General features: G+C 32.8%; 1 protein-coding gene across 2 annotated transcripts in view; it reads left to right on the forward strand.

The window, feature by feature from the left end:
• Window positions 1-15055, forward strand: part of FER (tyrosine-protein kinase Fer) — a 149305-nt gene extending 134250 nt beyond the window's left edge. For both annotated transcript variants that reach the window (XM_088264165.1, XM_088264166.1), the window contains 7 exons: window positions 1002-1196; window positions 2189-2365; window positions 3951-4164; window positions 6422-6574; window positions 7692-7814; window positions 8525-8647; window positions 9179-15055. In XM_088264165.1, the coding sequence (XP_088120291.1) occupies window positions 1002-1196; window positions 2189-2365; window positions 3951-4164; window positions 6422-6574; window positions 7692-7814; window positions 8525-8647; window positions 9179-9321 (1128 nt within the window). In that variant the 3' untranslated portion in view covers window positions 9322-15055. The remainder of the gene's footprint in view (window positions 1-1001; window positions 1197-2188; window positions 2366-3950; window positions 4165-6421; window positions 6575-7691; window positions 7815-8524; window positions 8648-9178) is intronic.
• The last annotated feature ends 293 nt before the right edge of the window (window positions 15056-15348 follow it).

The following is a 15348-nucleotide window of genomic DNA, read 5'->3' on the forward strand; positions in this document are numbered from 1 at the left end:
CCTCATTCTTCTTCATCTATCTTGAGATGTCAAAAAAATAATATGTAAAACAGATATCTTTGTAAACAATTTAATCTCAAAACTCAACTCAAATCATCATGATAGATAAACAACTCGGACGATCAAATGATTTTTTTGTGATATTCATACATCCATCCAAATATGAATCATTTATTATTTATAAATTTTAACTTCTGTGATACAAAATAGGAATCAAATGTGATAAAGTGAAAATTTTAACTTTAAACCTCTTGCGCACCGGCATTTATATAAATCTTTATTTACTGACACTTTATTTACTGACAATTTTTTTTAAAGACTTACTTTTTTACGTAGAATTATATATTTTTTTATTTTTGTTTCATAGTAAATATCCCTTATAAAAGAATAGTTCAAATCTGAAATCGATATATGATTTACATACGTATAATTCTGTGAATTATTTCCAGTATGTAGGGTAGAAAAAACTTATCAGTGTTGGGTTGTTTATGATTTGCAGCCAAAAGCCGACTTCCCAGCTTTTGGTAGTTGATGTGTTAATATACTACTAGAAAAATATTTATACAAATTCTTTGAATGATATGTGTATACATTTAATTTTATTTGCATAATAAGGTGTTTTTTTTAAATTAACTTACGACTCTGCCATGGCAAAATTACACTCGTAGAATTGTAAATCTAAGAAATCAAGCATTATACAATATGAGATTTTAATGTAAAATTGACGTGCTTATTTTATAAAAAAAGTCTTATACGTTTGTAGCAATTGGTTACGATACTTTACAAATCGCTGTGTCTGAATAAAAGTATTTTTAACAACAAAAAAGTGCATATGAAAATGGTAAGAATACAAAGAACTTAGAAGGTCATATTTCCATATAATTTTTTTTCTAAAAGTACACTTCATTAATTTCACAGCATTCTGACACTGTGAAATATTAAAATGCATGAAAATTGCACTGATTGACTTCATTTTATACATTTTATATGTTGGTCTACAGTTACAGCCTTCCACGAGACCTCTGGTTGACGAGGAGTGGTTCCACGGAGTACTCCCGAGGGAAGAAGTGGTACGGCTATTGAGAGTGGACGGAGATTTTCTAGTCAGAGAAACAACGAGGAACGATGAATGCCAAACTGTTCTATCGGTCTGCTGGGGAGGACACAAACACTTCATTGTGCAGACAACACCTGAGGTAATGTTCATGCAAAATTACTAACCTTACAATAACAAAAATTTAGATGATCATTTGTTTTACTTTAAGTTCTCATTAACACATTTAAGATGGGTATTTTTACGCCTGTGGACCGCTGGCGACAGGATTAATTCCTTCTTTTCTGCTTTTGCAATAAGGCCGGCTCAGAAGGTAAGAATACCCTTCCCATCCTTAAGCATCAATCGACCGAAGGGGTAGAAATACTTTTCTGTCTAATGGGTAAAATACTTTTTTGACTTTGAAATGCTCCGGCCTCATTTCAATGTCAGAAAAGAAGAAATTACATATTTGTTGTTTTTATATGAATCGTATGTACCTATTTCTCTGTTAAGGTATTAACTATACGTACATAATTATCAAACTCCGTTGCCAGCGATTTGCTGGCATAAAAAACACCCTGATTTATATATTATGTTTAATGCTAAATGTGAGCCTACTTAACTGAGCACAAGTAATCAAAATGTGGAGCAATTGTGTTATTTTCACAAAACTAGACTTTTTTCCGTGGCACACCAACTAATCACCACGGTACACCAATGTGCCGCGGCACACCAATGTGCCGCGGCACACACTTTGCGGAACAATGGTGAAGGAGGTAAAAGTAAATACAAGAGATTTTTTATTAATTGTTTCGGCATTAACTTTGTGGTAAGACATGTTACAATGATTAAAGAAAACACTTGTTTTTATACCACTTGAGTTTTATTAAAGACTACTAGTTTTAAAAGCTAAACTTCCATCATTCGGTCTGAATAATAACTGAATGATGAATGTTATTATTCAGACCTGAATGATGGAAGTTTAGCTTCTGAAACTAGTAGTCTTTAATAAAACTCAAGTGGTATAAAAACAATTGTTTTCTTTAATCATTATAAGAGATTTTCATGGATTCAGGATTTAGTAGACGTATTAAAATTTAGTATTGAAATTGTTTAATTGGTTTTTTGTTTATGACACAATTTTCTTTACAGGGTCACTTCAGGTTTGAGGGTCCAGCCTTTCCGTCGGTGAAAGAGCTGATCCTCTACCAGCAGAACAGTGGACTGGCGGTAACCGGCCGCTCAGGCGCTGTTCTTAGGAGAGCAGTAGCGAGGGAGAGATGGGAACTTAATAACGACGATGTCATGCTCTTGGAGAAAATTGGAAGAGTTAGTGCATTTTCCTTTTTTTTTCTTCTTTAGTTTAAATTTTTTTGCATTTTACAAACATGAAATAAATTCAGATACAAAAAAATATTAATAAAACATAAATACAAAAAAAGATCCCACAAAGGCATGGCCTGTGTGTGGGTATACAATATAATTTAGGTCATAGTAAGGGGTATAAGGGTATAGGTATTATAAGTAGAACTAAGATAGTAGTGTTAATATAAAATACAAAAATTACTTGACAATCAGAAAACATTTTTTTTTAAATAAAATCAAAAACTTAAAAACATAAAAAAGATGAAAAAGTAAAAAGTTAGCAAGCATGTACTACATGAGTGATACGTCTAAAAGAAAAATGAGCTTAATTCTGTCTCTTCAATAAACAATCTAAGCAAAATTTTAAATCTACACAAACTTAGGTAATTAACATCTAACAAATAGTCTTTGTATAATAAATTGAACAGTTTTGGAGCTATGAAAAATGAGTGTCTTTGTGCGAGTCTGGATTTAATTATTAGGTTTTTGTTGATTGATTCGGCAGTCACTTTGTGGTAAAATTTATCCATTTTTTATTTAAGTTGTACTTGGTAAATACCACTATGTATATTATTTTTATTTCATGAAGAAATACAATGTATAGTACACATTTTAATATCGAGAGCATATCCCTTTGAGGGGTAGTGATGTGAAACAAGTCAAATATGTTACATTGTTTTTTTTTTAATATTAAATTATCAAATTAAATTAATTATTGATTTTAATTTCACTTGGTAAATACCACTATTTCTTCAAATCTATCTTGACACAAGTTTTGATGCATTCAACATTATTATTAAACGCATTGAATGTATAAAAATGATTTTGAACGCATTGAAACACGTGTCACAATGGTTTATGAAAAATAGTTATATTTACCATGTAAAATTAAAATTGAAATTGGATAGCTATAACCACAAAGTGACTGCCAAATCATGTAATGAAATTAGATCAAATCTATTGTTTATTTGATGTTTCTAATAAGCATTTAAGAGGTTTTGCGTTATTTATTATTGGGTAGGGTACTATTTTGCAATTTATGCAGCGTATTGCAGGATTCCCCAAAACTTGTCTATTTTGTTCATTCGACCGAGTTTTAATTTTTTTATACACGTCGCATAATACGCAACGTTTTAATCAGTAATTATTTTAAGACTTGTTTAGAAACAATTGAAAAGGGTTAAGAATATGCATACTGTAAGTTTTGTTTAACAGATCGTGCTATTTGTATCAAAATTTTAAACCAATGGCAAATAGGCACCCACACAGATTTTGGGTTTTTGATTCTATTCCGATTTTATACAGATTTCTAGACTGTTTGATTCAGATTTTTTGGTTTGGCATATGGCAATACTGGTTCAAAGAAACACGAAGTTGCATGTGGTAATTCCCAATGAGTGGTACCACTAATCGGGAAACACTGGTCTATGGTATACAAAATTAAACATGTATCACTGTTACGAATATTTTGAAAAAAATATTATTTAAAATACTTCACTTGTTTACCTAGGTTATCTAAAATGAATAATATTTGGTTATTAATTAACAGGGAAACTTTGGTGATGTATACAAAGCCCAGCTGAAGAGTTCCAAACAGGAAGTGGCGGTGAAGACTTGCAGGATGACCCTGCCCGATGAACAGAAGAGAACATTCCTCCAGGAAGGAAGAATCCTGAAGCAGTACGACCACCCCAACATCGTGCGGCTGATTGGCATCTGCGTCCAGAAGCAACCTATTATGATTGTTATGGAGCTTGTCTCGGGTAAGTAAATATAGGTCTATTTATACGTCGATACAAATTTTATTTTTAATGCTTATCATAGCCTTGGATTCTTTCCTTATTTCACCATATACAAACATCTATCATACCAATTTTTACCACAAATTCATTACATTGTATGAGTGATTGCATTTCGACTGGTTTCAGTTAACTTTCATCCTTCTTTTGCCGACTCTATGCTTCCTTCTAATCCTTATCCGTACCCCATGTTGTATAGGGCACTGCATCATATTGATGCAGTTTTATCTTGATTGTTACTTACATGAAGGAAAGGTGATCACTCCTGCACTTCAGGGAACAGTCCAGGATAATATTACATAAATATTAGAGTGTAAAATCACTTATATTTATTTTCACCCCACCTGGGAATCGAACCCGGGCCCTCCAGCACAGTAGCTAAACACGTTAACCATTACACCATGGAGGGGGTAACAATTTGTCTGATATGATACACTTTTTCCCAAGTCATTTTTTATCCCACCTCTGTTACAATGGGTTGTTTCTGCTAACGGTACTGGAACACTTGTGATGAGGAAGACGGAAACGCGCAAATGAAGACAATTATTTATTTATCAAAAATTACAAATAAAGCGACACCAATATATCGAAAATTATAACACTTATTAAGGCGAGAAGAACAAAGCGACAGCAATAGAAAAAGAGCGAGCACGACGTATACACGTTTGAAACTTAATCTAATCTGAGCACGAAAATATTGGTCCTCCACCCCTTATATACAATTTTAAATGAGTTGCATGTGGTGGGGACAATATTTTTTTGTTGTTACATGACAATAAGTTTTTGAAGACACAAGTATACTTTTAAATTCAATGAGACAAGATGATGCGCCAGAATCACATTTTTTCACTAACTTCCCAATGTTTTTACAACTACCAACTGATAAAGATTATGTATGTATTACATATTCATGTTCATTTCATTCATTCAAACCCTTATCCACACCCCTATGGTGCATAGGGCACAGCATCATTTAAACACAGTGTTATCTCGATCATTAACACATGAAGGGAAGGTGATCAGCCCTTTGCTTCAAGTACCAGTCCAGAGTGAAAAAATCACTTATCTTTATTTCACCTCCCACTGGGAATCGAACCCGGGATCTTCAGAACGGTAGCTGAGCGTGCTGACCATTACACTACGGAGGCGTATTACATATAAGGCAGCTTATAATTATGAAATAAAATTAGTATTAATAAATAAAATAAACAATTTCTGCCTCTTTTTCCAGAGTATACATATAGTTTCGATTATACATATAGTTCAAATGCGCGACGTATACACATTTGAATATTAATCTAATCTGAGCACGAAAATATTGGTCCTCCACCCCTTATATACAATTTTAAATGAGTTGCATGTGGTGGGGACAATATTGTAACATTTAAAACTAAATGAACTGCGTCTCTTTGTTCTTCTTGAATACATTTATGCCTACAATTTTAACAAACAAATTGTTATAAAAAATACATAATTTTCGGCATGAACAAAGATCTTAGTTGAATTTTATTCATGCGGTACTCAGACTTCACAAATACAAGGAGTTTAATTCTCTTATTTTTTGACATCTCATCAAAGATGAAGAAGAATATGGAAGTCTGGGCATTTACGGGGGTGACGACCGTCATAGGCTGGTTTAAGTGATCACTTTACACACGTGTAACATTCACCAATTCTACCCATTATTGACAACCACACTACTCAAATTCTTGAAATTTCTATATGTACGAACCAATTTAGAAATTGTTCTTGAATCACTGGAACTTCCCTAGAGGCATCTATTGGTGAGATGTAAAGAAGCTTTTTACTAAGCAGAAACTCTTATATTAGTATGTGAGGTCCGAATCCTGGATTATAATCACACACATGAGAAACGCCAGAAAATACCATTTTCATTTTTATTACTAAGCTTATAATTTGGATTAATAAACCTTTTTATTAATAAACCAGATAATTTATTTACAACCTTTTGAGTGTGTCCAAATACTTGTTCACAAAATCTGGATTATCTCCAATTACAGGAGTTATTTTCATATTATTTTTTGACATCTCATCAAAGATGAAGAAGAATATGGAAGTCTGGGCATTTACGGGGCTGACGACCGTCATAGGCTGGTTTAAGTGATCACTTTACACACGTGTAACATTCACCAATTCTACCCATTATTGACAACCACACTACTCAAATAATTTAATTCTCTTTCTTTTCTGTTATTGACAGGTGGATCCTTACTCACTTTCTTGAGAAAGCCAGCAGGTAATCTGACTCAGAAACAATTACTGGGAATGTGCCGAGATGCCGCGGCAGGAATGAGGTATCTGGAGAGCAAGAACTGCATTCATCGGGACCTTGCTGCTAGAAATTGCTTAGTTGGTAAGTGAAAATATATTACAATGTATCTCTCAATTAATTCAATTTAGTTACTGGAAAATTAATGATAGATGTATTAATAGATTTCTATGTAAACATCTAACTTAATGCTAACCAGACATTTTTAATGCGAACCAGACATTGATATATCGCATTCATGTTTTAATCATTCCACTATAACCATTGATAAACGATTTATCAAAGTTTCTTAAATACTTATTAGAAACACCAAATCAATAATATATTTTATCTAATTCAAATGTTTCGGCAGTCACATTGTCGTAATATCTATCCATTTTTAGTTTAAATTTTACTTGTTAAACACTACTAATTCTCACAATGCATTGTGACTCGTGTTTCAATGCATTCAACATCATTAGATGTTTGATAATGATGTTAAATGCATTGAAACATGTGTCCCAACAGATCGAAGAAGTTGTGGTATTTACAAAATATTTTTTTAATTAAAAGTGCATGAATTATGTATATAATTTAATATTTTTTTAAATATCATTAAGTAACATATTTGACTTAATAATAATAATAATTACCTTGTAACAGTATGTCCACCTAAAAAGTAATGACTAGAACATTTATTAAAATTAAAAAAACCGAATTAAGTAACAAATTATTTTAAAGTTGTTACTTTGTGTTTTTTTTTTATATCTTCTGTCACTGATTAAATGTGTGCTTTTTTAACTAACTAACTAACAAACCATCACGCCGCTTCCCCGCAGGGGTAGGCAGAGAGAATAGAGCGCCACACCACTCTGTCCTTGCAAACATTCTTCGCCTCTTCCACGTTCATGCATCTCCTCATACATACCCGCCGATTGTTACGACTCCTAACCTGACCACTTTCAAGTATTTGGCATACCTGATCGTGCCATGTTTTTCTCGGTCTTCCTCTGCTTCTTTTCCCACTAACATTCGCCTCATAAATCCGTTTTACCGTTCTTTCCTCACTCATTCGTTCCACATGTCCAAACCATCTCAACACACCTTTCTTAATTTTATCGATAATGCTTATCTCAGCTTTGCATAAAATATTTTTATTTTTGTGTGCTTTTTCAATTTAATTTAATTTGTTATTCTTAATAAATTATATGTTTTAAAACAGGTAAGGACCACATAGTGAAGATTTCAGACTTTGGTATGTCTAGGGAAGAAGAAGAATACATAGTTTCTGGAGGAATGAAACAAATCCCTATCAAGTGGACAGCTCCGGAAGCCCTGAATTATGGTAAATTAATCATTAATTATTTTATTAAAGTAGTTATAAATGAAGAGATAAGGCGTAGGGCGCAGCAAATCTTGGTCATAACTGTCGTCAAGAAAAGGCGATTGAGTTGGCATGGCCATGTACTCCGCATGCCTCCTGAGAGCCTTAATCAAGCTTGCCTCTTTTACAAGGCATCAGGTTCGCGCCGCCCAGGATGACCACTACTGACAATTCGTCGGCAGTTCTCGTCAGAACTTCGAGACGCGGATATGACTTGGGAGGATGCAAGGGAGCCGACAGAAAAGCAAAAGACAGTTTTTCGAACTCCATATGCTCCACCTAGGGAGCGGATATGGTTTAATAATAGTTATAAATGTCCATTGTTGCATTTTGATCACACATATACGCTAAGGACGGGAAAGGTATTTCTTTCTTCCATTCAGTCGATTGATGCTTAAAGACAGGAAGTATATTTTTACCTTGTGTGCCTAATTTCAAAGTCAGAAAAGAAGAAATTATTTACTGTTTTTATATTAATATTATATACCAATCTCTTCTTTAAGGTCTAAACTATATGTACACAATTATCAAATCCCGTTGCCAGCGGTCCGCAGGCATAAAAAACACCCGTCCAAAATGTGTTGATGATAATACAAAATGAAATAAAATGAATCTTAAATGTGTAAAATTTATTGTCCGTTGTATCATATTATAATATTATTAATTTTCAGGTAAATACACATCATTGTGTGATGTCTGGAGTTATGGTATCTTGATGTGGGAGATATTTGCCAAAGGAGATACCCCGTACTCTGGATTAACTAATTCCAAGGCTAGAGAAAAAATAGACACAGGTAATAATATTCACATATGTATTTATTTTATTTTATTTCCTTCCAATGTAAGTAAGGCATTTTTTTGCATACCTTTAGGTGATACCCTAAATTGATTTAAAGGAAATTGTACCTGATTTGTAAACAAAATTAGTGATTGTCATATTAAGGGCAAAATACAAACTTCTTTATTCAATAATATTGTCCGCTAATCTAATGGTCAGCACGCTCGGCTACCATTCTGGAGGTCCCAAATGAATATAAGTGATTTTATCTCTCTAATATTTATTCAATGCTACGATGGACTGGTACCTGAAGCCCTCCGATCACCTCTCCTTTATGTGTTAACGATCAAGATAAAACTGTGTTTATATGATGCAGTGCCCTATCCACCATTGGGTTGCGGATGAGGGTTTGAAGAATATTCAATAAAAAATATTTGTTATTGGCAAATTTGGCTTTACAGAAATTTAACAGTATCGTAATTATAAGCCTTTTAAAGAATCCTAGATTTGTGTTCCTCATATACTTAATCTATGTCATTAATTCCAGGGTACAGGATGCCAGCTCCCGAAGGATGCCCCGAGGAGATGTACAGCCTCATGATCCGCTGTTGGGAATATGACCCCGACCTGAGGCCCCACTTCGAGCAGATCTACACTACGGTGGACGCCCTATTCAATGACATGCGATGATACTTACATTACGCATTTATCCAGACTTGTACATAGTATTAGATTAACACTTTAATTATAGTATAAAAGAGTGATATTGTAAATTATAGATAAGAAATCAAGTGCCTATAATATTTTATAGTGTTAAGCGGCTAGTGGTATGTTTATTATTCATATTAAAAATAGTGTTATTTTTTAAAATTCAATCAAACTTTTTATCAATGCTGAAAAGTGAATACTTGAATGTGAATTTAGTCAAAATAACTTATTTTTTTGCGTAATGTCCTAACTAAATTAATATCTGCATTAACTTATGTACCTGGTTCTGTTGATTATGTTTTTTTTATTAGGTCACACAAAATTTATCAACTATTTAGATAAAAATTTATGGATATCCATAATTTTTTCTATGGTAAATTCTTAAATGCCTTTTAAAGGTATTCACTTTCCAGGATTGATATATCAATAATTTATTTATCAACCACACCTGTTATTCTACAATTTTAAGTACAAAATTATATAACTTTATATTCCTCGCGCTTTCATCAATTTTTTTAATGACAGCATTGTATTTTGCGTATGTCATTCAATCTTCAAGAAAAATAAGTGAATAGTTATTTTAAATAATTAACCCAATCATGATAAGTAAGTGCAAAAGAGTAATGTAATGTTTATTAGTAGAGGAATGCAATCACTGAGTATCTTAAATAAGTATTAAAAGTTTTTGAAGACACAAGTATACTTTTAAATTCAATGAGACAAGATGTTTGCGCCAGAATCACATTTTTTACTAACTTCCCAATATTTTTACAATTACCAACTGATAAAGATTATGTATGTATTACATATTCATGTTCATTTCATTAATTCAAACCCTTATCCACACCCCTATGTTGCATAGGGCACTGCATCATTTAAACACAGTGTTATCTCGATCATTAACACATGAAGGGAAGGTGATCAGCCCTTTGCTTCAAGTACCAGTCTAGAGTGAAAAAATCACTTATCTTTATTTCACCTCCCACTGGGAATCGAACCCGGGACCTCCAGAACGGTAGCTGAGCGTGCTGACCATTACACTACGGAGGCGTATTACATATTAGGCAGCTTATAATTATGAAATAAAATAAGTATTAATAAATAAAATAAACAATTTCTGCCTCTTTTTCCAGAGTATACATATAGTTTCAGTCAGATTTCAGACTATACACTACTGCTACTACTACATATCTGTCAGATACCAGTTTTTTTATTAGTAATTGAATATCCTTCGCATATACAAAAATAATTTATGTTCGTTGATCTGAGAATCAATTACATTTCAAGATATCTATTGAATCAAAACATTTTTTAACCTTTTAACTGCGTCAACTTTGTTCCTGAGAGACGTCTGTATGCGGCAGTATTTTGCTCTTTTTAAAATGATTACTTTTATCATGTATTTAGTTAAGAAACGATTTATTTTCCTAAACAAAAACGTTCAATGAGATTCATTGTGCCTTTTTGGTACTCTATAATACACTTGTGTCACATTATTCTTGAAATATATCGTAATATAAACAAATAAGATCGTAACATAAATAAATCAAAGCACGCATCGTGTGTCACTCTTACCCACTGGCGATGCGTAGCGTCGAGAGTGAGACAGACATAGGGCATGATTATGGCACGGACTAATTACCGACCGCAAGAAAAATCAGGGATCTGTTCTTTTATTTATCCTTGTGATGTTACAAATTATTAGTCAGATATTTCAACAGATGTCATAAGGCCAAGGATTGACATATTATTTTATCCAAAGTTCCACACCATGAAAAAATCCCTCCAAGTTGAACTGAGGTTCGAAACTTGGACCTAATTGAAAACACAAACGCTTATGTCAGCCGCGTGTGGTGAATGTTTTGTAAAAACACATACGGTTATGCGAGCCGCGTGGATAGAGTTAAAATATAATGTTGTTTTGAAGATACCCATTCGAAACTGCTGGATTATGTTATCTAGGAAAACAGTGAAATCACGAGAGTTAAAAAATATAAAGGAGTTGTGCCAAATGTGACATTTGTTAGTCTTTTCGTAAAATATAATACTTATTATCTTAAGTAATATTTAAAGTTAAAATATCAACAACAAAAAATGGTCGATTTCTATAAAAATGTATTATACAGTCAAGTATTATATGATAAATATACTTTATTTTAATATAAATATTGTCGAACATTATTTAAAAGAAAAAGAAATCAATTATATAAATTATAATTCAATATCAATTAATCCTATAAATATCACATTTTGTTAATTCTCAACATTGATACATAATTATAAACTGTTTATTTTTATTTATACAATATATAAAAAAATATAGATAGTACAATAAGAGTAAATCTTTGAAAATTCTTATTGCCATCGTTATTACAAGGCCATTTTTAGGGGTGTATGACAGATGTGGTTCAAGCTTGAGATTGGGGTTTAAATTGATTGAATTTTGAAATTATTTTACTCTTTATACATTACCATTTATAACCACTTTTGATGCGAAATTTGGAGATAATTTAAAGAAAATTTATCAGGAAATTCTGGAAGAATTTTCGTTGACTCCATTGATGCTGTTTTCTTTTATTATCTGCCTCGCAAAAGTTCCCCAGGAAAAGCTCCGGTTAATTGAAACCATTTGCCATAGTTTTAATTAATCTATTATGTAGTATATTTAATGATTAACATTTTACGGAATAATACAGAGACATTCAAAACTAGATAATAACACAATTTCCACATATCTGATACATATATTTGATGAAATTTTATAAAAATGTCAGTGCAATATCAAACATACATGGTTTCATGTTTTCCATATTTTAATATGTATTCATTCTTATTTAAGGATACAGTATTACATAATTATTATGTACAAATGGTATTTTTTATCTAAAAATATGTTTTTTTGATTGTTAGATCTGAATATTATTATGTATTTTTAATGTATGTAACTTATGAATAAAATTCAACATGTGTAAAAAAAACTGAAATGAAACGCATGTCTTTTATTTTACAAATTCAATACTATTCCTATCCCTGGATAGGTCCTGCCAATGGTGGGACTTCCCATCCCACACAGTTTTAATCCTGTAAAATTTGTGTTGAAAAACTTGGCATGATCAAGTATTTAAAATATGTACTTGAAAGTGGTTAGGAGTCGGAATAATCAGCTTGTATGTATGAGAAGATATATGAATATGGAAGAGACAAAGATTGTGTGCAAAGACAGATTGGTGTGGCGTTCTATTCTCTCTGCCTTCCCCTGCGGAAGTGGTGTAATGGTTGTTTTTTTTAGGGATTCAAATATTCAACATATAGTTAAATTTTGTTTAGTTATATGATTAAATAATATTTGTTATTACAAAAGCCGAGAAGATGACGATTTGAAAAAGAAAAATGTTGCTGGGTAATGATACTCTTTTTCTTTTGATCAAGAAAGTCAGGATTTTTTAAAGAATAATTATTAAAAAATCACAAATGTTCTACAATTGTACAGGTAGTTTAGGGTTTCCATTACTTGTTTCGTTGCCAATTTCCTCCTCCAAACTGCCTTTCTCGTTCGAATTCAGGATTCAGTCTTCCTCCTGATGTGACCGTATTCAGTAACGATCCTCCTATAGTAGAAATAGTTTTTCCAACTTGAGCAACAGGTCCATTTGGTGCCATAATTTGATTTAATATATCCATTAAACCTTGAAATTCTTTTTGAAGTTTCGCGTCAACAGCAATAAACAATATGCAACATAACAAACCAACTACTTTGTTGAATTTCATCGTTGTTCTTTTTAAATTGTTATTTCTCTATATTTTCCGTGTTTAAAATGTTGGTTAGTTTATGTAAGGTATTTAATAAACTTATTGGTGTTATTAGTCTATGCACAGTGTAATTATAACAATCCTCACAAACGTTCTAGTCGCAGTTCATTTTATGACTGGATCCATCTGGATTATGTATCTAAGTGATAACCTTTTCTGAACTACAATTTACATAGTATGATCTATTTTTTTTGTTTTTACAATTTGTCATTGTAGCGGCATCTTTGTTGTTAAATATACTTACTTGGAAATTATAAAATACAGCAATAGTTTATTAACCAAAAATAAATAATGATATTCCATTTAAAAAATTTCTCTAAGCAAGTCTATCCAGCAAATGACATAACCAAGTATTTTTTAAAAAATGTATTAAACAATAGCCCATTTCTTTTCAATTTGATTATGGATAAATTGATAGAAGAGGTTGCCAACATGAACCTGGGCTATCGACTGGGCGGGAAAAGAATCAGCAATGTCTGCTACGCCGATGATGCCGTCATTATAGCAGAATCCGAAGACAGACTCCAAAGAATGCTTCTCAAGTTCCTCTGACATCGGAAAAGTTCAACATAATGATATCCATTGACAAGACTAAAAGCATGACCATATCAAAGACATAAGAAGACTATATCAAGACAAAGAAGTAAGATGCAAATTAGTTGTAAGTAACAGAACCGTTGAACAGGTGATGGAATTCAAGTATCTTGGAGTTGACGTTAGCAGCTATGGTGATCTCTATGGTGAGACTCAAAAACAAATCAACAAGGCTGCAGTTATATCCGGATGCCTCAGAAACTCGGTGAGGTGGAACAAACACATGAGAATAGAAATTAAAATGAAAATATACAAAACATGTGTTCGACCAATAGACACTTATGGGATTGAGGCAAGAGCAGATACTTCTAGAACAAAATCTCGACTTCGAACATCCGAGATGAAGACTCTCCGATCTATAACGGAAAACACATTGCGAGACCGAGTAAGAAACACCGACATCCGGAGCATGTGTAAGACGGAGGATATCGTGAGGTGGGGACGACAACGAAGGCGATACTGGAATGAGCATGTTAACAGAATGTCAGAAGACAGACTTCCACATATCGTCCTTCAAGGAAACCCTGAAGGACGCAGACCTCCAAAAATGCAGAAAGACAGCTGGGAGTCAACATTATAAGAGCGATAAGCGGAGGCACAAACAGATCTACAAAAAGAAGAAGAAGAAGAAGTTTTAAACAATCAAACACTTTGATCTAAAACTTCGGCAACGAATGGTTATGTGTTCAGTTTAGTCAGTACTTCTATATAGAGTTAAATCATGGGTCAGTACTATAAACCGATTAGAGTCATTCAAAATGTGGTTATGTCGTAGAATGCTAAGCATTCCATGGACCAATATGGTCAGCAAAATGAACAGGCTCCAAAGAGCAAGAGCAGGGAGACAGTTGCTGACTGGTATCAAGGTCCATAAGGTGTCCTATCTGGGACATGTGCTTAGAGTAGAGAAGTACGAGCTATTGCACCTAATCATAAAAGGAAAAAAAGATAGACAAAGTGTGTGTAGAAGACAGATCTCCTGACTCCAGAATATATAAGATTGGATGGGGATCAGTACCGTTGAGGCGCTGTTTAGAGCTGCCCAAGACAAAGACAATTACTCTAAAGTGATGTCAGGAGTACCTGAAGAAGGTGACAATTTTTTCACCAAAACTGTTAACAGTCAAATTTACTCATTGCAACACTGACTCACAATGCCGGCGACTCGCCCGTTTGTCTTTGAAGTGATTACATTAAAACTGAATGACAACAACTTTACTCATAAATTTATATCAAAAATAATTTTTACCATTTTTATTTTGTGTGTTTTTATGTTTATGTTATTGTAATAAAAAAATGTTACAAAATTAAACTATGTCTAGTATAGATTTATATTATCCACTGACACTTCGTGATGGAATTGCATTTTTAATTTATTATTAGATTAAAACCAATATTTTTAGCTTTTCCACTTTTTTATTTGACCAGCGACCGGGTTTCGTCGTTACCGACATGTCTGATGATGTCGGTAACGACGACATTGACCAGTCTGATGATGTCGGTAACGACGAAACCCGGTCGCTGGTCAAATAAAAAAGTGGAAAAGCTAAAAATATTGGTTTTAATCTAATAATAAATTATGTCTAGTATGAAAAAATTATGTCA

The sequence above is a fragment of the Brachycentrus maculatus genome, unplaced genomic scaffold, assembly GCF_059751285.1.
Source record: "Brachycentrus maculatus isolate JH-2025_06_01 unplaced genomic scaffold, ASM5975128v1 h1tg000218l, whole genome shotgun sequence".
In the NCBI taxonomy this organism is placed as follows: domain Eukaryota; kingdom Metazoa; phylum Arthropoda; class Insecta; order Trichoptera; family Brachycentridae; genus Brachycentrus; species Brachycentrus maculatus.